The sequence below is a fragment of the Pempheris klunzingeri genome, chromosome 6 (assembly GCF_042242105.1).
Source record: "Pempheris klunzingeri isolate RE-2024b chromosome 6, fPemKlu1.hap1, whole genome shotgun sequence".
In the NCBI taxonomy this organism is placed as follows: domain Eukaryota; kingdom Metazoa; phylum Chordata; class Actinopteri; order Acropomatiformes; family Pempheridae; genus Pempheris; species Pempheris klunzingeri.
The window spans coordinates 26006397-26027019 of record NC_092017.1 but is presented as its reverse complement, the minus strand read 5'-3'; the positions used below and the strand labels follow the sequence as shown (position 1 = coordinate 26027019).

Below are 20623 nucleotides of genomic sequence, written 5' to 3'. Positions count from 1 at the left end.
CACACACATGCTAATACAGGTTCTTAGCAGTCAGCTGGAGTCCCCCTTTATCTTTAAGCCTTTCGTTATACTCCAAAAGAGGCGAGGAAGAAACTAGGGAAGAAAAAGAGGGTTTTAAAAAAGAAAGGGGAAAGTGAGACGGAAAGGAAACTAAAGATAGATGACATGGGTTAAAGGAAGTCTTTATTTCTCTTCCTCCAGCTGTGATTACACTAGCTGCCCCTCCCACACACACACACACACAGGGACACTCACACACAGAGGCAATAAAACACCAAGATGTTAGACAGGGTCTGGCTTCCTTCACTGCCGACAGCCTTATCTCCAGATTTACTACTTTCAAGGGCTCTCGAGAAAAAGGCTCAGAAATCACTCTACTGTACTACTGCCTGTAGTATCAGATCGTAGCAGCAACTGTACCAGTCATTGTATAATAGTAAATACAGTAGAGAGGGTTAGTACGTTCACATTAAACTTTGACACCTTCGGGTTAACTTTTCCTGTATTTATGAAAAAAATCAATTCATAGGATTTGCCCACATCGTGTTTGACTGTTTAACGCTAACTTGTGCTGCTGCACCTTCACATACACTCCTCACTAAAAGTTAGGGATATTCGGCTTTCAGGTGAAATTTCAGGATGAACCTAAAATGCATTCTCACCTTTCCAGGTGAACTTAATGTGACCTTCTCTAAACTTTTGAATGCACATGTCCAACTGTTCAGTGTCTCAGTACTTTCTGCACCAGCTGCTGTTCTCTAACAAGAAGCTTAACAGCAACATTCACAACAGGTTTGATCCATGAATCCACCAATACATTTCCTGCTTCAGTTAGAATTGGTATTTAAACAGTCCTCCTCATCCTGCTGTTCACATTCTGACATCATGAGACCAAGACGACACCTAACAGTTGATCAGCAGCACCTCAACACTGGAGGCTTCAAACAGGAAGTCCTCAGACGGAGGTGTTCACTGAGCTTAGAGGGTCACAGAGTGTCATCAGGAGGTTGGAACAGTGATACAGAGACTGGAAGAGTCACAGAAAGGAGAGGAGTGGACGTCCTTTGGCCACGTCCCAATTTATTGAGACACTGAACATGTTTTGTTGTGGTATACCTACCACTGTTGGTAGATTTTCTTCAAATAAATTGTTTAAGATGAAGAAATCACCATTGCATGCTTCTACTTAAATGCCCTACTTTCATGATATAATATCACTGTAGCATTCACTTTTTACATTTTCCATATATTTCACCTGAAAGTCGAATATCCCTAACTTTTTGTGAGTAGTGTATGTGACATCAAACCGTGCCTGTAATGCATGATGTTTAACATGGCAGTAAGTCAGGCATGTTGGGAACAGGAAAGAAGGGATGAAATGAGCCTTTTATGAATTTAAAACTCCGTATTGTGCCTGAGAACTTTAATCCCTGTGGGAAGGTTTTCTGTAGACAGAGAATTGCAGGATTATTCTACCCCAGTTAGGATGTTTACATGCATCTAAATAGGTATTTGCCTTTATAATCAATATGTTTACAGTAATGATGGAACATATGAGTACTTGTATGCAGAAGGAGCAGCTTGTAGTGATGAACCCACACAGAATAATCACCACACTCTGCAGTTCCCCTCATGTTTTGGCATCTTTCACCGTATTTATTTGTTTTTTTTCTGCTAGACACTTCCTTCATTATCACCGCTCTTATCACACAGTCTTTCAGCAGGTGTAGATGGCTCCATTTTAAAGCTGGATCAAATTAAACTAGAAGCTCCGTGGTATCTATTGGGACCAACCATGTCATCCTAGCTTGGCTTATTAGTGACAATAAGCAAAAATACCACCGTAGGCACTGAGGAAGTATTTCTATTCTCTCAAATCGCCTTTACACTCTGCTCATAAAAATATCAACTCAAAGGCTAAAAAATGTTTCTAGATTCAGAATTGCTTTGGATAATTATGTTTTTTTGTGTTTATTTAGACAAATATGATGATTTGAAATAACATCTCCGCTTATTATTGTTTATTTATAGCACGATTTCAATAATTGTATAAATTATTATGGCTTGTTGACTTGTTTACCCATTTATCTTAGGTTGCACAGCTTGCAGGGATATGAAGCATTTGATAATACTCCAAGAACCTGCGGGTTATAAAGCTGTTTCATTGAATCTCTTTTGGATGGTGAAATGCAATTTACATCACGTATCGTCAATTTTTTCTACTTAATTATATGGGGATCGATTTCAATATGATTTAAACAATGGTATACTCTCTAAGAGCAAGTTTTGACAAGGTCTTACAGAAAGAAAATCAAAGCATCGCTTTGCTTTGGAGCTCTCGGTGTGAACAGGCTCGCTGGTCAAATCTTCATCACATCGGGTGACAATCACAAACAATCTGCTGCTGACCAAACTATCACGTGGCACGGCTGTTGCCTTTCAGATAAGGTATTCTCAAGTTTAACGCCGACATGAGGCTACACTCACACAACTTGTTAAAGCTTGTTGTACAACAATATTTAGGATTTCTGTGCCTTTATATTATATTATTAGAAGCCTGTCAGGAGGCTGTAGAGTAACAAAGGCATTATCTCTATTCTGACAGAGAAAGATATTTTCCTTCAAAGTCAATAGAAACTATGAGGTGCTGCTCTGCATTGGAGCATTCAGGGCAGCCATGGGTGTCCGCAGAGTCATTTCATTTATATATCTTCTGCAGAGCGAAAAATGACTTCTGCACCATGTTTGGTCGAACAGGGTTTGTATTGACTTGAATGGAAAAATCCTTTTTCTGTTGGAATAAATTCAGTTTATGTTACCTTAAAACCTCCTGATGTCACTTTTTGCCCATCTCATAGTTTGCTAAGAACATTTCCTTCCATCCCGGGAGCGGATCTGTGACTGAGATGTTCAGTACTGAATTTATCAGTTAAATCGTTTCATATAGTCTTGGATTACAAAAGAAAACCTGCTTAGATTCTGAATTCAGATGCCCAGCTGACCTCTAGAAAGAGTGAAGAAACAGAACCACAATAATAATAATAACTGAGCAGAGTTAATAAGCACAGATTCCCCTGGTGTTAGTTGTGAAATTGTTAGAGAATAAAACATTAACTGTTCTGTCTTTCGAGTTAAAGACACAAAGCAATGTCATTTTTAATATGTAAATTGTGTTAAAACAGACTGAGTAAAACTCAGACGTGTTAATAAAAGTTTGTACTGCCTGATTGCATGCACACTTATTAGGCACTCCCTGTTTTGAAGGGTGTTAAACTGTCCATATTATCTTCAAAGGCTGCAATGCATCCCAGAATTTAACGGCTGAAAAGATTTTGTAACTCTGGTTGAGAAGTGGAGTGGCACATGATTATCTAAATCATCTACGGGAGGCTTCTGTAATGAATGCTTTAACATTCCTGGCATGAACACAAAAAAAGATACTCCACGTCAGCACAAAATGAGAGTGGAGTGGAAAGTCAAATGATAGAGACACAGAGAGAGAAGGAGAGAAGGGGCGAAACAAAGCCCGCGATCGTTTGATAACTCAGAAAAGACGACCCTTTCAGCCCGTCCCCAAATCCTGATCCATCCTGGACTGACTCAGCTCTGCCTACAGGTAAAAAGGTCACTCCGTGTGGTCCATCACCAGCTGACAGCTCATAGGAGAACATCCCCATGTGTGAGGCTCAGGTTGAACTGCCTCCTACATGGGGTGAATCCAGGTAAACATTTATTACCAGATTTGCATGTATGAAAGCAGATGTGCACAGATGCTAAAATGCTAAGCCCTGCATGATGACAGGATTTGGGCAACAGGCCTTGTGGATCCTCACTGGCTGGCATCCTGGAAGTTCATTCATCACAACTGTACAAGTCAACACACACACACACAAAAACCTACAAAGAATTCAAATCATCAGACCTCAAGGCTATCAGGGGAAGCAGTCCCCGTACCTCGTCTCTCCAATACAGATGGGTCAGGCGATTCTCTCACACAAAGCCACTGAGTTTACAGTGAGTGAAGAGATGAGGGGCTGCCTTTTTATTGCCTGCTTGTTTGCGAAGAGTATTGGAAAGATAGGTCTCTGTCCTCTAAGGCTGCTGAGGAGACAACCAGAGAAAACAGCCAAGTGTTCAGTGTGTGTGTGTGTGTGTGTGTGTGTGTGTGTGTGTGTGTGTGTGTGTGTGTGTGTGTGTGTGTGTGTGTGTGTGTGTGTGTGTGTGGCTGAGGTCATGAGTTAACACTGAGGGGAAGTGGATGTTATTGTTAGCTCTGGGTGAAAGGGTGCAGGATAGAGGGAGACTCTAAACCAGGGGTTTGTAAGCTTTCTGGATGTGAGTAGCGGCTACAGGGCAAAAACTGGTCTTGCGGATCGGGGTGGGTGGTGGTGGTGGTGGGGGGGGGGGGGGTCAGGGTCTGTGACCAGACTGATTCTGCCTTTATAAGATCCTTTCCAGACATGTTTTAAAACAAAAATAATCTCAAATAACTCCCATACTTCACTGAGAAGTCCACTGCCTCCAGTCTACGTCCACTAGATGATCTGTTCTTGTCAGCTTTGTGCCCCAGTCACTTAGACTCATTGTTCTACACCACCAAAGCCCCCTCTGCATCTTCAGTAGACAAACACAGTCACGTCTTTATGCCTACAAAATATTGTACTCTCCTAATGAGAGTAGTATGGAAGCCCGTTTCTGCCAGTGAAAAAAAAAAAGATGAGATAAAAAGTCATAATTACGAGATAAAAAGTCGAAATTACGAGATAAAAAAATCATAATTACGATATAAAAAAGTCATAATTTGGAGATAAAAAGTCGAAATTACGAGATAAAAAGTCATAATCACAAGATAAAAAGTCATAATTACGAGATAAAAAAAGTCATAATTACGAGATAAAAAGTCATAATTAGGAGATAAAAAGTCGAAATTACGAGAAAGGAAATGCGCTTGCGCTTCAGTTGTACCGTTGTTTGTAATTTCGACTATTTATATCGTAATTATGACTTTTTATCTCGTAATTTCAACTTTTTATCTCGTAATTTCGACTTTTTATCTCGTAATTATGACTTTTTATCTCGTAATTTCGACTTTTTATCTCGTGATTATGACTTTCTTATCTCGTAATTATGACTTTTTATCTCATAATTTCGACTTTTTATCTCGTAATTATGACTTTTTATCTCATCTTTTTTTTTTTTTCACTGGCGGAAACGGGCTTCCATAGAGTAGAGATTTGGATGAATCCTAAGATTTTTTCGTTTGTGACTGCCCACATTAAGCACACTGCATACGAGAGCCTTTTTTGGGCAATTATTTCTCCAATTCACAGTCACATGCAGCATCTGTGGTTTGTGTGAGCAAACTGCAAAAACATATCGATTACATTTTAGGTAGCTGTTCCACGCCTAACCTCTTGTTACTTCTCCTGGCGCTGCAGTATCTTTGCTAGACTGACACACACACAAACAGAGAATGTGATTTCTACCATTTCACATTTAGGCTTCACTTCATGCTTCCACCTCCTTCCTCAATCATACATGAGTCTTCGTGTCATCATCACACTGTTGTCCTGAGGCAGGGTTAGTAATCATATGTGTGAAAGCTGCATTCAGGATGTTTACGGTCTCACCGGATAAAAGCAATGACTGCCCAAGCTTTGGCAGCAAGACATTCACACTGTGGTCATGTTTGGAGGGTGTTTGATAGTGATGCGGTCCATCCGTAGAATTTAAAATGGAAAATAATGTCAGTTTTGCATATCAATTGCTCAAATACCATTCATTTTCATCCATTTAAATGAGCTGATTATTGAAAAAAGAACATCAAATGTTGTAAAACAAAGCAGCAGACAAAATAATCAGTGAACGGAGTTAACACCTGCCACCTTAATTTGGCATGAGATAAATTACATGACATAAAAGACTTCCTCTTTTCACCAGTAACTGAATACTGAAACACACTGTGCATGCACAGCCATGATCGATATTACGATACCAACTACACAACATATAAGTACCTTCTTCGACAGAACGAACCAGGTTATGAGTCTAAAACTACACAAGTGAGGCTGCAGAGTTTATTACTTCTGAAAATACAAAAGTTTGCACAGAACAAACAACAATTCTCGGTACTATTGGGACAAAAAGTGTGAACTTCATACTAGATCAGTGTATTGGACAGACTGAATGACACTTGGATAATGAGACAAAGGCCCCCCCCACCCTCCTAACCTGTCATAAGAAATCAATGAAAGAAACGTAAGCTGTGGGTTCAAGCAAAGATATTCTGCTGTTCTGATTTGATCTTGTTCTGATTTAAATTGCTTAACTAGTTTTACTTGTATTTTAATCAAATTCTAAAAGTGTTATATACATGCAGTCCATTTAGCAAGACGTTTCCCAGAAGGAACTAGAATATAGAATTTAAATATATATTGATAGTGTTATTTAAGTACATGTTCATTCATTTACTTCGGTAAAAGTTTTTCTCTATACTGTTGCAATCTCACATGTTTGCATGTTTAGCTGACCTGCTGTTTTCCTCTGTGTACTTTGAATTTATTCACTGAAAAGTCACACAATCTCTAGATTCCCTGTCAGTAGCACCACTTTCCATAGCTCTTTTCCAGAAATGATTAATCATTTATTTGGAAATGATGTTCCCATAACATAAAGACATCCTTACTGTTAACTGAGCCCTGTAACTTGCTCTGGACCAGGGGCACACTGACCCCTTGGGCCCATTAGCCTGGTAGACCTGTTCAGTCCACGTTAGGCCGTGCTACTACTTTAGGGTTTAAAACAGCCATAGTGATGATGGGAGGGAAACAGAAAGAGTGCCATCAGTGGAGTGCTGCCTGTAGCACTGCACTCATGGATCTGACTGTTTGCTCCTGAAAGTGGGCCAGCGGCAAAGCCTCTATATAAGTCTATGTGGTAGAGCCTCACATGCACATATGAGCGCATACATCCCCCCTCTTCTCCCTGTCAATTGGATAGGGAGGAGAGCCTGTGTTTCATGCACAGTCTGATCTGTTGTCTATTTCAATTCATCTTCACAGCACTGACTTTTTGTTGAAAAAGTCAATGAGCACCTGTCTGTTAACAAAAAAAAAAAACCAGTGCAGCCTCTTGAAATGCGTAAAATGCAGTTATCTCTAAACTGTGACTTGTCTTCTCCAATTTGTCTTGTGGTGATACTCTTTCTGATACCGGAGGCAAGCCTTTTAAAAGTAAACGTCCTGACTCAACCTCGGACACAAAGCTCAAGGTAGGATTGATGCGTGCTCTCCTCCGGGATCGTTTGAGCACAGGGAGCCCGGGGATTTGTCAGTCTAACGGGAGCTGACAGGAAGAGAATGAACTTTAACACTCACAGGCTGCTTTCCCTTTCATGAGCTTCCAGAGGAACCCTGTAGTGAATCAAATTTCTCTGCTTGTGAAAATACACACACACGGTTGTGTAATAAAAACCCATTCCCACTGGGCACTAACGTAAAGACGCACGGCTGCACGCACATCTTGTTCAATGTTACCTTCCCCCACTTGTCCCAGAGCATTCCTATTTAATCTGTCAAGCTGTTAAGAGTGACAAATGTGTCCAAGAAAAAAATTAAAATAATGCATTAGGTACATGTACATGCAAAAATAACCACACCAACTGTAACGCACACAGACACACACTTCCTCCGATGACCCCAGAATAGAGGTCGTCGTCGAGCGCTCATTGTTTCAGTGATTTCACGCCGTGTTGCTTTCAATCAGGGGCTGTAATGAAAGGTCTCATAACTCTAACGTTAATGGGACCCAAGGACTGTTAAACAGCTCAATAGCTTGGTTTTGTAACTCTGATTTAGGACCCAAAATGGGTCTCAGGGCCCGCTCTGGTGAGGCTCCATGTGGTGACTTAACGGGTATGTCTCACTGAGCTTGAAGCCTAAGGTGACATAACGTTCTCATTTGGGTCCTGATGAAAAGTTTAATAAACTCTGGCCTGCAGTGTTGCCTAACAGCTTGTCTGTTTAATTATTTACCATAGATTGAAAATGCCTGAGGAACTACCTAATTACCCAGAGTTAACTACAGTTTAGGGCTTTTCCTGTAAAAGGGTATTTTTGACTCTTGGCGACAAGGTGAAAAAGAACACGAAGAACTGAAAAACAAAAACATTCCCCTGAATTGGTTTTGGTGCATGTGACCGTTTGACCAGGAGACAGCATAAATAATGCAAGTCTGTAATTGGCTAAGTAACAGCACAAGACATTTTATTGGTTGTGCTGGCAGATATGCCCTCTGAGATAATTGCTTGGCTAAAACAGCGCATTTGGCTAATGCAGCAGCTTGCAACAGAAGTTGGCAACTTTTCACAACTCAGCTTCTCTGTTGTCCGGTGATGAATCCTTGTGCATCATTTTACATTTTCATCACATTACTGCTGGGAGAGAAGGTCAGTTTTGTAAATCTACCAGTCATGACTACTTTAGTTATATTTCTGATCTGTTGATGTACAAAATATAGTGACAATATATGAAATAAACCTACATGAACACAAGCTTTAGAAAAAGCTTTCAGAAAACCTGACAATCGCTTGAAGTGTGGTGCATCTTTGCAAATACTGTATATGGGGTGTTATCTTATCTTCCATCCTGTCTCCTACAAAGTGTTTTACATGTTCATATTTCTAAACGTCTTTGCCAAATACTTTGTGGAAGAAATATGATGACAGGACTTTGACACTGGAGACCAAAGTATCTATCTCTGTTTCTGCATAGTCTCATAGTTTGACAGTTAGTCACACAAATGGCATAGTGTGGAGAAAAAAAAGAGAGCTGAAGAGAGAAACTTAAACCCTGCTTACTTGGCCAGTGGCTGTGTCAAGAGGGCAATGTTATCCGATTATCTATAATCAGACAGGAGGCGAGCATGGCAGAGGGCAGCCCACCTGCTTTTGCTGTTGGAGATTTGCAGATGCTGTTAGACGATCCAACAAGCACTTTGTTCAAAGCAAACTGATTCTTGTTGGAAGTTACAACTATAGATTATATTTTCCTACATAAAAATCGATGCTTTAGGCAGCTATATAGAGAAAATGGCATTTTGCATTCAGAGTGAACACTTTGTATGGATTCAATAACATTGCAGAGATTTGGGTGATAGTAAATTTAAAGACACAGGTGGATCTTGAAACTATGAAAAGCAACAATTTCTCTAAATGGATAGGAAATGGGGAAAAAAACAAACTGCAATGAACATAAACAAATATTTCATTGTAACATAACTATGAGGATGAAAATATTTTGCAGGGCACAGAGCAGCCAATGGAGCTAATCCAGGCCCTCCTTTCTCCAGGTGGTGGGAAGTAATAAACTATAAAAACAGAATGAAATGATTATGATACACCATTGTTGCCAACTTGAAACAGAGCCCAAGGTCTGAAGCCAAAGAGTAGTGTAATAAAACATAACCTGACCCTCTCCCTGACCTCACCGTCCCTCCACTGCTGCCTCGAATAAAAAAAAAAAAGCACAATTATGCCCCTGCATACTACTGTAAATTCCAGTAAACAACAGCTAGAGTGGTGCTCTGCCAGCTGAGCCAGACAGCCGCACTCTCACACGTCCAGACAGCATTTCTCTGGTTATAGATAGACTGCTGGTGGTGGGTTTTCACAGGCCAGAGAGCCGATGGTCTGACTGAGCCGTATCAAATCTCTTACACTATGAGGCTGCACAAACACATAAACTGGATGACTGGCATACTTGTAATGGAGCTCAGCTGCCAACATATTGCTGACAGCTTCTGAATAAAAACCAAGTAGTGGGAGCTATTTCTACGCTCATGTCATACATAAACACGGACACTCTTGATTTTACCGGTGCTTAATATATTATATAATACTGTATATTTGAATCAAAGAGAAAAAAAATTTCACTTCAAGCCTCAAAGACAAGAAGGAATAAACCAGAAGATCTGAGGACTTGTGTCAACTCAGGACATCCACCATTACACTCGGGTCAGCCTGACCAGGAGCGACTGAGCACATATTTGATTTCCTGCCAGGTTTCCAACCCTTAACCTGGACTGACTTTAGATTTTAATGCACAGCCATATTTTTAGAGCTGTCCTTGTGTGGACCTTTCTTTCATTTCTTTCTTAACCCAGATCCCAATTCTAACATTAATAAAATTAACTTTATGCACAAAAGCCAATAACATTTCACGCTCAGGTAATTATTTCTTAACCTTTTTGTGCAAATTTCTTTGGCCATTTCGTGCATTTAAAGGAGAACCGACAGCGATGAAATTAATGGAAATTAGATGAGAGAGAGAGGCTGGGTAATGACATGCAACAAACCGGCTTTGTTATGGTTCATGGGCTCTGCCGTAACCTCTGTGTCACCAGGGTGCCAACAGGTTTCATTGTTACGCCCGGGTTTTCATGATGTTGAATGCAAGATGTGCTGCAGGAAAGTCAGCACGTTAAAATATCACTTTAAAAAGGAGTCGGTCGCCTTTACCACCAACAGTATGTCTTATTTTATATTATAGAGGGGTGACACAACTTGGAATGACCTATTCTAAAACTCTTCTTAAAACATACTTTTATCTTACAGCTTTTCCCAATTTTATTGACTAACCCTTTAGCTGCCAGTTGGTTTTATGTGTTTTATTTGGTTTATTTGCCTTCTGCTTTATTTTAATCAACTGCTTGCTGTAACATGGACTTAGAAAAGTGCTGTTTAAAAAAAAAGATTATCATTATTATTATTATTACAAATACCTGTCTAGGGAACGGCTGGTAGCTGAGCTTTGACCTTTGTGCGATCATGTCGGAAAGACACAAGAACGTCAGATGTTAGTACATGAAAGCTAACATCACCTCTCAAAAAGGATGCCCAGAGTTGCTAATGAAGGAACCGAGATCACAGTCAGTGTTTCTCTTAGACTTTGTGTTTTAAACTCTGCTCATTAACACATGGTATTATGTGAAAACTATTATCTGACTGGTTTGCATTTACTAAAATCATTACTTTCTCAAAAGGGTCAGTAACCTTTCCACCAAACTGGCAGAAAGGACTGAGGTCTAAGAACTAGGAAAGCTGGAATAAAAACCAAATTAGATTTACTTTGACTCTTAATGAATGTAATCTTTCAGTGAAAAGAAATTCATCTAAACCATTTTAAGAGTTTTCAATTTAAATAAAATGCCAGATCTACTTAATCCAATTCAGAATAAACCATACTCACCGTAGGGAAGTAATATCAAAACTTGTTGCAGGAAGTTCTGCAGAAGGTTTTCACAAATGCAGCATGACTTACTTTGCTCTCTGACTGGTTCAGGTCAGGTGTCTTGGCTGTGGCGTCCAGATCAGTCACTCCTCTATTGTTGTTTAACTCCTCTGCTGTCGGCACCTGGATCGCCTCCTCCGCATCGATATCCGTCTCCTCTGTGACGGTCGCTGACTTCTCTTCACCCATCAGCTCCCGAGCTGAGCCGAGGAAAGTACACACACATACAGGTGGATAAGCACGCACGCCTGCATACACACATGTGGGCATGAGCATGTACACACGCACACATGGGACACACATGAATGGATTCGAGTAAGAAACATTATCCACAGAATCACATTATACAGTATGCATGATTATACAGACTAAATACGTCCAAGCAGTTCGGTGGAGATTAAGTTCCCACACAAAGTGTTATAATACAATGCAAATGTAAATATAAAACAATGCAGCCAGTATTTTCTCTCCCCCCTTGTGTTTTAAGTTTATAAACGGCATTCTCATTACTGTCGATACATATTTAATGGCACAAAGTGGAACAAATTGGATACAGCCCATGTTTTCCATGTTTTCCCTGGCGCAGATGTCGGTAACAATGTAGATCAACAATACTGCCAGTGTATGAAACTAAATCAATGCAGCCTACAATAAAACAGTTCACTTTGAGCATTCTTACTATTCCTCTTCTGCATTTGATTAATGATAAGTGTTACCTTGGAACTGGGTTCCACTTGACCTCTTTAGTCAAAACTAAACTGGACTGCTTTTTGGCTAAATTAGACTTTTTGAAATATCTTATCTTATCTTATCTCTATTAAACGATTCAGTTCAGTTCACTGTCACACACTGAGAGAAGCTGCTGCAATATGGAGCAGACACTGGAAGACTTGAATAACACTGATAAAGACTAAACATAAGCATACAAGTCAACACAGCAAGTCTAGCAAAAGGTTGATTTGACTAAACGGATGTTCAAAAAAAAAAACCCGTCTCAGAACTCTCTTTGCCTTTGGCAGGCTGAATTTTGTTAAATATTTCAAGGGCATTTGATTTGCCTCACCAGATAATTCACCAGACCACAGCTATAACCCTGTTTGTCACAGCTGTTGGAGCACTTCTTCCCCTGAATACAAAGCCCCAAGTTGCCGTGTATCTTCATCTCAACCAATTCAAAGTAAATTGCATAGCAGGGGAAACATCAGCGTTAATATTCTAGTTCATGTGATGCATTTGTTGTTTGAGCACAGAGTTATTCACAACTGCATTTGCTTCCAGACTACTTGACTGTGCTAAAAATATATGATTGCACTGGAAGCTTTTGGGGACGTGGTCACTTCAGTGGCAAAGCTATTTGTATCCAGACTCGTGGGCGATCACTAGTATTTCCTCAAGTTTAGAGGCCGCCTCTCAAACAAGTAGTTTATTAAAAAAGTAATCATTAAGATTACTTCAAATTAATTAGAAGATTCCTATCATGTCAAACTATTTCTTAAATATTCAATTAAATTTGTATTTTTTTATTTCTGAATACATTTTAAAAGGCTACACACTTCTCTGTGAAAAATCCATGAAAGGGTTGCTGAAGACCTGAGGTGTGCAGGGATGTTTGAACACCCACATATATAAGGGTCACAATGAGCAGCGACGACCCGAGAGAGACACTCAGGAGGTGAAATCTTCCTTCTCTTCATTTCTCTCTAGTACTGATGACCACAGTGTTCCTTCTCTTCCTCCGCCTCTGGCAATATTCTCGTTTTTTCGCTACAAGGTCACTGATATGTTTGATTGTTTTACCTCGAACACAAACTAGACTGCGTCTCGCAGCAGCTCCTGATGAAAAGGGAAACGGAAAATTAGGTCAACGGCTTCAAGTCTGTTTGATTTGCTTTGCCACACGTTTTAACAAACTTCATTGCAGATTTACTGACTCATTCTAAATCTGATTGAGTATTCAATATGCATTTCTGTGCAATTAGGTCCATATCTGCTACATTTTCCCCTTCTGTTTCCCTCCTTCCTTTCCCCCCCCTTTCATTTTCTCTGCTGCAGTGCCATCTTTCTCTGCCTCCTCTCCTTCAACCGCTCACCTCCACCGTCCATCCCACCTCCACCTTCATCCTCACAAATGCTTCTTCTTCCATTTGTGGTCCCCTTCTGTGCTCCCACTGTGCACTCAGCTATTAGTCCTGTCCTCCCATTTCACTTAAACCTCACGTCTTAACAATCTGGCTCTGGCACACCGCACCCCGCTCCTCCACCTGCCCCCACAAACCTCACGCTTGATAACCTGCTGCCAGCACCACCCGCAACTCCTTCTCCATTACCACTCCTCTCACTCGTTCTTTGTGGGCAGCTATCAGCGCCGTGCAGTCCTTCCATTCTTCCTGCTGTCTGTTCTGACATGTCTTGTTGTCCCGCCCCCCCCCTCTCTCTCCGGCTTCACCTCTCCGCCCTCACTTGTACATGAACTTGAAATGCAAAGACTCAAATTGAACAGCACGGGTCCAGCCTTTCAAATGAATGTGAATTGTGTTGGATAAGTGACATCGGATAGAAAAAATGTGACGTTATTCAATTTCTGTTTGCAAACTACTGAACTGAAGCACTTTTTCTGTTTAATACAAGAAGTATCCACCTCAACAAGTTCTTTAACTGCTTGTTTCTATCATGAATAAAGTCTCCAGCTGCCCTCACATGACATTTATGTTATGCTCCTATGAGGTCCGTTGGTCTAACTGAAATGATGTGTGTAATTCAAGCTACTAACATTTAGAACATTTTGTCCTCTGTATGGAAAAGTAAGTGTAAAAGTCGAGCTGAATGAGAGTGCTGTAGGTAGACTGGTCTTATGTACATATTTGTTCAGTATATTAACATTGCTGGGGATTGCTGACCAGTCAGTAGGACACTCCATCATATATCCTGTAGGCTTTAATCCTGTGATCACTGAGCTGCCTGTGGCGCCGTTATGGTTTATGTTAATGTGCACTGTAGTGATTATATTACTGTTCCACAGTTTCCATAGAGTGGGTTTTATTAGTTCCAGTGACGCAAGTCCTTTTTTTCACAGTTATTTGTTTGCTAATAAGATTATATTGGTCATTTTATGTTGCAGCATTTTGTATGATTGTTCTGAAATGATGTTTTCTGCTCTTTTTCATCCGACTCCCTGCTGCTTCACCCCGTTCTCCAGTCTTTCTCCTCCTCTTTGATTCACTTCTACTTTTTCTTTTTTTGCTCCTTTCGTCCTCCATGATCCCAAGCTCCCTTTTCCTTTAATATCCATCCCTGCTTCCTCCTCCCCTCCACTACTCCTGCTTTCTTCCAGCTTTCCGTTTCCCTAATCCGCTATCTCCCACTCTTCTACCCCTTCTCCTTTCACTGCCATGATAATTAGTTCTCCAGATAAGCTCATTGGCTGTGCATGACAGCTCTTGTGTTGCCTAACACACCATGACAGAGTGTGTATAGGCCTGAGTTTGTATATGTGTGGGGTCCCTTCACTATGTATGGACGTACAGTTACAGCGTGTGTGTGATCTCCGGGCTCATCAGCATCTGAAAGAGAGCTCGTCTCTGGAGGGCTGGAGGGGGGATTTGGAGATAACATACCCCAGCCTGGCGCTCTCAGATCGGGGTGGGGAGGGTGACCAGTGCTGGCTGCTGTAATAGACTGGAACGGTGGTGTGAAAGAGTTCTGTTTGTGGACTCTTACAACAACTGCTGAATCCCCATGTCTGTCCTCTCAGACCCCACTCAGCGCCACGTGTCCCTGTGCTGCAGTGAAGCCCATCCTGTCCGGGCACGAGGCAACGGATAAAAGTAGCTCAGCCCACCAGTGTAGTTGTGTGGTGGTTTCTTTCTTCGGGTTGACTCATCCGTGACATCGTCCTGCTCTCCTGCTTGCCAACTTGGGCACAATGCGGTCAGGAATGTATATGTTTATGCATATAAATGTGTGTGTGTGTGTGTGTAGCGCTGGTAGAATACAATCTGTTTGTGCTATCTGAGGACATATGTAGGTGTTTGTAGGTGTGTTTGCCGACTAGGAAATACGTTGCCAAGACTCCAGATTTCCCATTATTTTTGGAATGTATCATCAAGGCCGTGGTGGAAACTGAATATAAATTTTCCATCATGGCCTTGATGATACAGTTTGGTTCTCTTTTAGTTTTTTTTTTCCAACGACCTTAAAATATCTGTTTGGTCTCTCTGCTCTGCACTACATCTGGGATGGAAACTTTGTTGATACTGAGGTGAATGGATCCTTTGTCTTCCTGCAACTCAATCTTCCTTCCTGTCCCAAACACAAAACCTACAGCCCTCCTTCAATTTCTTTAAAAGTAACACTGCAGCTCATGAAAACTTTGATTTCATCTTTATAGACGGAGCACCAGTTAGGCCACCTTTTTGGAGATAAATAATAACCTTGTAAATATTTGGATGTTGATGATACAAAATATAAAGCGTTAATCAAACATGAACCTTCAGGGAAAGCTCATACATTTAATCAGACACGGATGCGTAATAATCCGTTTGTTAGTGTAGCTTCACCCCGAAGACAGAGCCAAGGGGCTGAGGAGGGGGAGGGAGCACGGCTGTGTGAGGCAGGAGATGCTCACTGATATGATCCCCTGGACACTGAATCACAAGGCACCTCCACCGCAGAGGGCTCTTTGGAGGTGGAGGACTTTTCCCCTCCAGAATCCCCTGAAGCAGACATTAATGTGGTGGAGGGCCGCGGTCCTGAGCCGCATCAATTCAAGCCCTAGTAATGCCCAAAGCTGGCGCTCTCACCTCCCTCTCACGGCGGAGAGAGAGCTTGGCTCTCTGCTTTCTCTCTCCCTCCGGAGGTCTCTCTCTCCCTCTCTCTCTCACCATAGCATAAACGCCTGTGAACGGTGAGTGGTTACATAATGCTAATGCTATTAGGAGGGCTTATGCTAGCAAACGTTCTAACTAGTGAGGCTAAATTGCAGAAACCCTCGATCAGCATATATTTGAAAATGAATACGGTTTAACGAACGTGGGTGTTAATCTCTTTTCCTTCAGAAAATTCATGACGGACAGGTCCCAGCTGAACAACTCCATCTCAGCAGCGGTCCTGAAAGGTTCAAGCTGATTTAAAACAGGAGATGGCATGTTGAACCATTTTCAGCTAATGGAAATCATTTTTTTAATACATTTATTATGAAATGTTAAGCTCAACCCAGCCTTGATATGCACACTTCAGACGTATAATTCAGTTCACGGCTGTACCTCTTTAATTAAGACTAACATGAAAGGAAAAGGTTGGATTCCCACACGCTGAGTGTAACAACGTTTTGTCGTGGACCTTCTTTAACGATGATATTGATTTAAACCCAGGTAACACTGTGAGAAGACCTACGAGCCAGAAGATTCACACAGCAGCAGAGGAGCTACAGTCGGTATCACAAGCTTGGCTACTCTGCCAGGCGTGTTACCGTTGTTTTGCTCCATCCTGGGAGTCTCAGAGAGTTTATTTTTGCAATCAAACAGAGTCTCCGTCTGTTCCATCAGCACATTCACCGCTCTAGCACAAGGAACCCTGAACCATTACATCAACTCCACCCACACGTCTGCCTGCCTGCCTCATGAATTTTCTCCATTGTTTTGCTTGTCCAGAAAAGGATTTATGTTTTGTTGTGTTTACATCTGTTAAATCACCTGCTGTATTTCGTGTACGAAAGGTGTTAAAGAATTATGTAAATGAAATCCATAATTTCTTCTTGCCTTTGCCACAGAAATATTCACTGACCCCCTGGCTGGAAAACGTATCTGTGTTCAGTGATACCCGAGGAACACCAGAACAACTCTGGGCAAAGGTTTAACAACAAATGAGGGATAAAAAATATCCTCATAAAGAAACACTTTATAGTTGTTTTTTCATTCTTTCCATTTGTCACGGACTTGACTTCAGGAACCTTCAAGGAGCTAATACAAGGTTGCATCAGCTATGTTTTCCCCTTTCAGAAACTATTAAAATTAAAATGCAGCAGTCACAAATATTCACCCTGCTTCTTCAGCAGCTATTCTGTCACGTGTTGCCTTGTGATTCTTCGAAGTTACAACACAGAAGTGAACATGCAAAAGCACAAGTGACTCCGTCTTCTGATAAAAAAGTAAGCCAACAATGCAGGGATGCTGTGTGTGTGTGTGTGTGTGTGTGTGTGTGTGTGTACCTTTGATGGAGGAGTCGTTGCCGTTCTTTTCGCTGTGGCAGTCCTCCTGTCCATCTGCGTTCTGCTGCGTGTGCTGCAGACTCAGTTTATGACAAACCTCGAACGCCTGGCCGACTGTCCGAACAATACGCATGGCTTGACTCTGGGTGGGTGGGAAGAGACAGACAAAGAAATGCAGATGTAATTCTGGGTTACTTTATATGGCCGGTTGGTTCAACACACTCGTCGCTGTGCAGTGTTCTTAAAAAAACATTTTATTTAGTATTGGGATGTCTTTTTTTCTGACTGAGTTTCTGTAGGTGGTGCTCTTGCAGCTCAGTTCACTTCATGGGCATTCCAAACAAGCCAGAAAGGATAAAACACTGTCACTTCTCATGTGCCAGGGTTTTTTTTTTTCTCCAGGAAATATTGAAGTTCAGATGTACTGAGCCTTTTTCCACTAGCGTCAGACGCAGACTGGATGCATATTTGTCCCAGAAATATGCCTATTTTGTATCAAACAGACACAATAGACAGGAAATGCAGTCAAAAAAATATCCTGATGGGTCAAAGAGTCAGTTACTAATTCAGTGTCACCTGATAATGACACAAAACGAGTCTCAGGCAGAGGGGGGTCGTCTGTGTTTACTGTGTTTGTCTGTAAACTCAGTGGAATATCCCATCATTTATATTTTTGACTGTTTCCTTTGTCCTGAGGCGCAAAGAGCTGGAAGTGTCTGCTTATCTCGTCTCTTGCTCTTTCTGCCCTGCTCTGAAAAGGCAGGTCAAACGAAAGCGACTTAGGTGACTTCTGTCTAGTATCTCTTGTCACAGTAGAGAGCTGCACAGGCAGAAAAGGTTTCATTTTAAAGCACTGATGCCTAGCCCCCTAACACCACTCGTCCTCAGCTCAATGAGCAGAACAGATCCAGCCTGGCCTAAAAGCCACAAGAGAATCAAGGCTTTTCCAAAGGACAAAATCCTACCTTGTCCAGGTTATCAACTCTGGCCCAGTCTGAAGCCTGTCCCACAGAGCAGTCAGTTCTGATCAGTGTCAGACCATCATGTGAGACCAGCCTGAGAAATGTAATTCATTAGCTACATCTGAGTGTTTTATTACATTAAAAATTATAACTGGATTTAGAAATGTCTGGGATTCTGGGCCTGGACTTCAGTCCATAGAGGTTTTAGGTTTGGGGGGCAAGGGTGGTGTTGGGGGAGGTCGTACATATTCACTTTCTGTACAGTGATGAGATTTGGCTGCAGTCTTCCTGTTCTCACAGTGTAATTTATTATTATTATTTAGTTTTTCCATTAAAACATGCTGCCTCAGCTCCATTTAGTGCTGATGTTGTTTTCATAGTGATTAGCCAGCAGCTATTATGTATCAGCAGAACAAGAATTTATGTCCAGATCTGAGAAATGTGCTAGAAACCTACTGAATCTTACATAATCAGAGCAACGGCTTCTACAGGAACTATGACACCTCACTGACGGTCACTGACAACATGTTGTCACTTGTTCACTTTTTTCTTGGCTGTATGGAGTCCAATTTAACGGAAGTCTGGGAGAAGTAAAAGCTTTTATCATCAAACTTCCAAAACTACGTGTCCCTAGACTGTTCCCAACAGCAGGAGGCTATTGGGCGGCTGTGGCTATCGAAAGGTTGATGGTTCCCTTCCCGTCTCGTCCAGTCTGCATGGGCAGGACACTGAAACCCAAATTGCTCCTGAAGCAATGTGAATGTGTGTGAATGTAGTATAAAAGTGCTTTGAATGGTCGAAAAGGTGAGAAAAGCGTTATAAAAGTACAGCCCATTTATCATAACAACAGACGCTGTACAAAAAAAGCACTGTACTTAAAGTACATAGTAATCAGGAATGACTCCCTGATGCAAGCACAAATGTTTTCCATATATTCAAATAAACAGATTAGACTCAAATGATCATCCAGTGCAGCCCTGACCTGCTGCAGCTACTGTAACTGACAGGGAAAACTCAGTGGAGCCCATCAAGTCTATGAAAACAAATTGAGGCCATTAAAGCTGTAATGTGGAGCCTTACTTAGATCTAAACTACAGCCCATTAATCACAGTGTCATTGTCAGAAGTTGTATGAACTCTTAACTGAATGTAGTGGAAATGTTATCAATCAACCCAAGACACATGAGCAGATGCTGGTGGACACATTGAACACACCAAAAACTGTGTCTCTCTGTTTCTACCCCTCCGTCCCTTTTTTTTGGTGTACCTGACTCTCTTCCTCAGTTTGTCCTTTTAAAAGTTTAACTTAAACCCAAAGCGTAACTTTTCAACAACCTCAATGCAGAAACGTTCACGTCTGTCAGGTCGATCAAAGAAATGCACCAACTAACAACAACCTGTTCAACTGTACTCATCTCATCCAGACTTCATCCGTGTTGTAGTCTGCTTCTGACACATAAAATGACATCCTCATTCTTAATCCCACCTACAAAGCTCTAATCAGATTGATTGTTTTACAATGAGGAGAACACCGGCTGTGTGTATTTTCACCAGGCGCTGGGCCTGTTTAGTACTCTGAGCAGCAGACAGTCTGTAGATCTGAGCTGTCAACAGAGGTCAGGGACATATCACTGGAGCACTCCCACTATAAAGTGTTAAGTGAAAATATATTTAATGTTGCCAGAGTTGTCAAAAATCTATCCCAAAGAAACCTCGAAGCCAGAGCTCAGTTCTTTGTTCCAGTTAAACTCTGCCAGCAGCGTTTTTTTAAACTGAAATTGTTTTATAGACTTTTTGGTGAGCCTGGAGAGTCATGTATTAAATTATTTAAGCCTAATTGTAATAAAAGCATGCACACGCTGTTTCTCTGGGAGAAAGAGAAGCTTTGACCTTTGCCGTGGTCTTTAAATTACAGAGGGACATTTTGGTTACATTTTTTATGCGATTTGAAAACTGGATCAGAATAAACGATAAAATCCCTTTTTTCTATTCCGGCAGTGACATTATGTTTAATCATAAGCGCATTTTGTCAATTTGCTCTTCTGCACCAATAACTTGGACTTCAGTTTTGACCTGATTGCACTGAATTAGGATGACTTTCAGGCAAAGTTCAAAGCAGTAACGCTACAATCAGGAGGATCAAGTGTGAAACTGTCTTCAGCAGATAAA

At 41.3% G+C, this 20623-nt stretch overlaps 1 protein-coding gene across 1 annotated transcript in view; it reads right to left on the bottom strand.

The window, feature by feature from the left end:
• nos1apa (nitric oxide synthase 1 (neuronal) adaptor protein a) overlaps positions 1 to 20623 on the bottom strand; it is a 163947-nt gene that overhangs the window by 48731 nt on the left and 94593 nt on the right. Inside the window, exons 6-7 of the mRNA XM_070832417.1 lie at positions 17494 to 17635; positions 11319 to 11488 (exon numbers count right to left, since the gene is read on the bottom strand). Coding sequence (XP_070688518.1) covers positions 11319 to 11488; positions 17494 to 17635 — 312 coding nt within the window. The remainder of the gene's footprint in view (positions 1 to 11318; positions 11489 to 17493; positions 17636 to 20623) is intronic.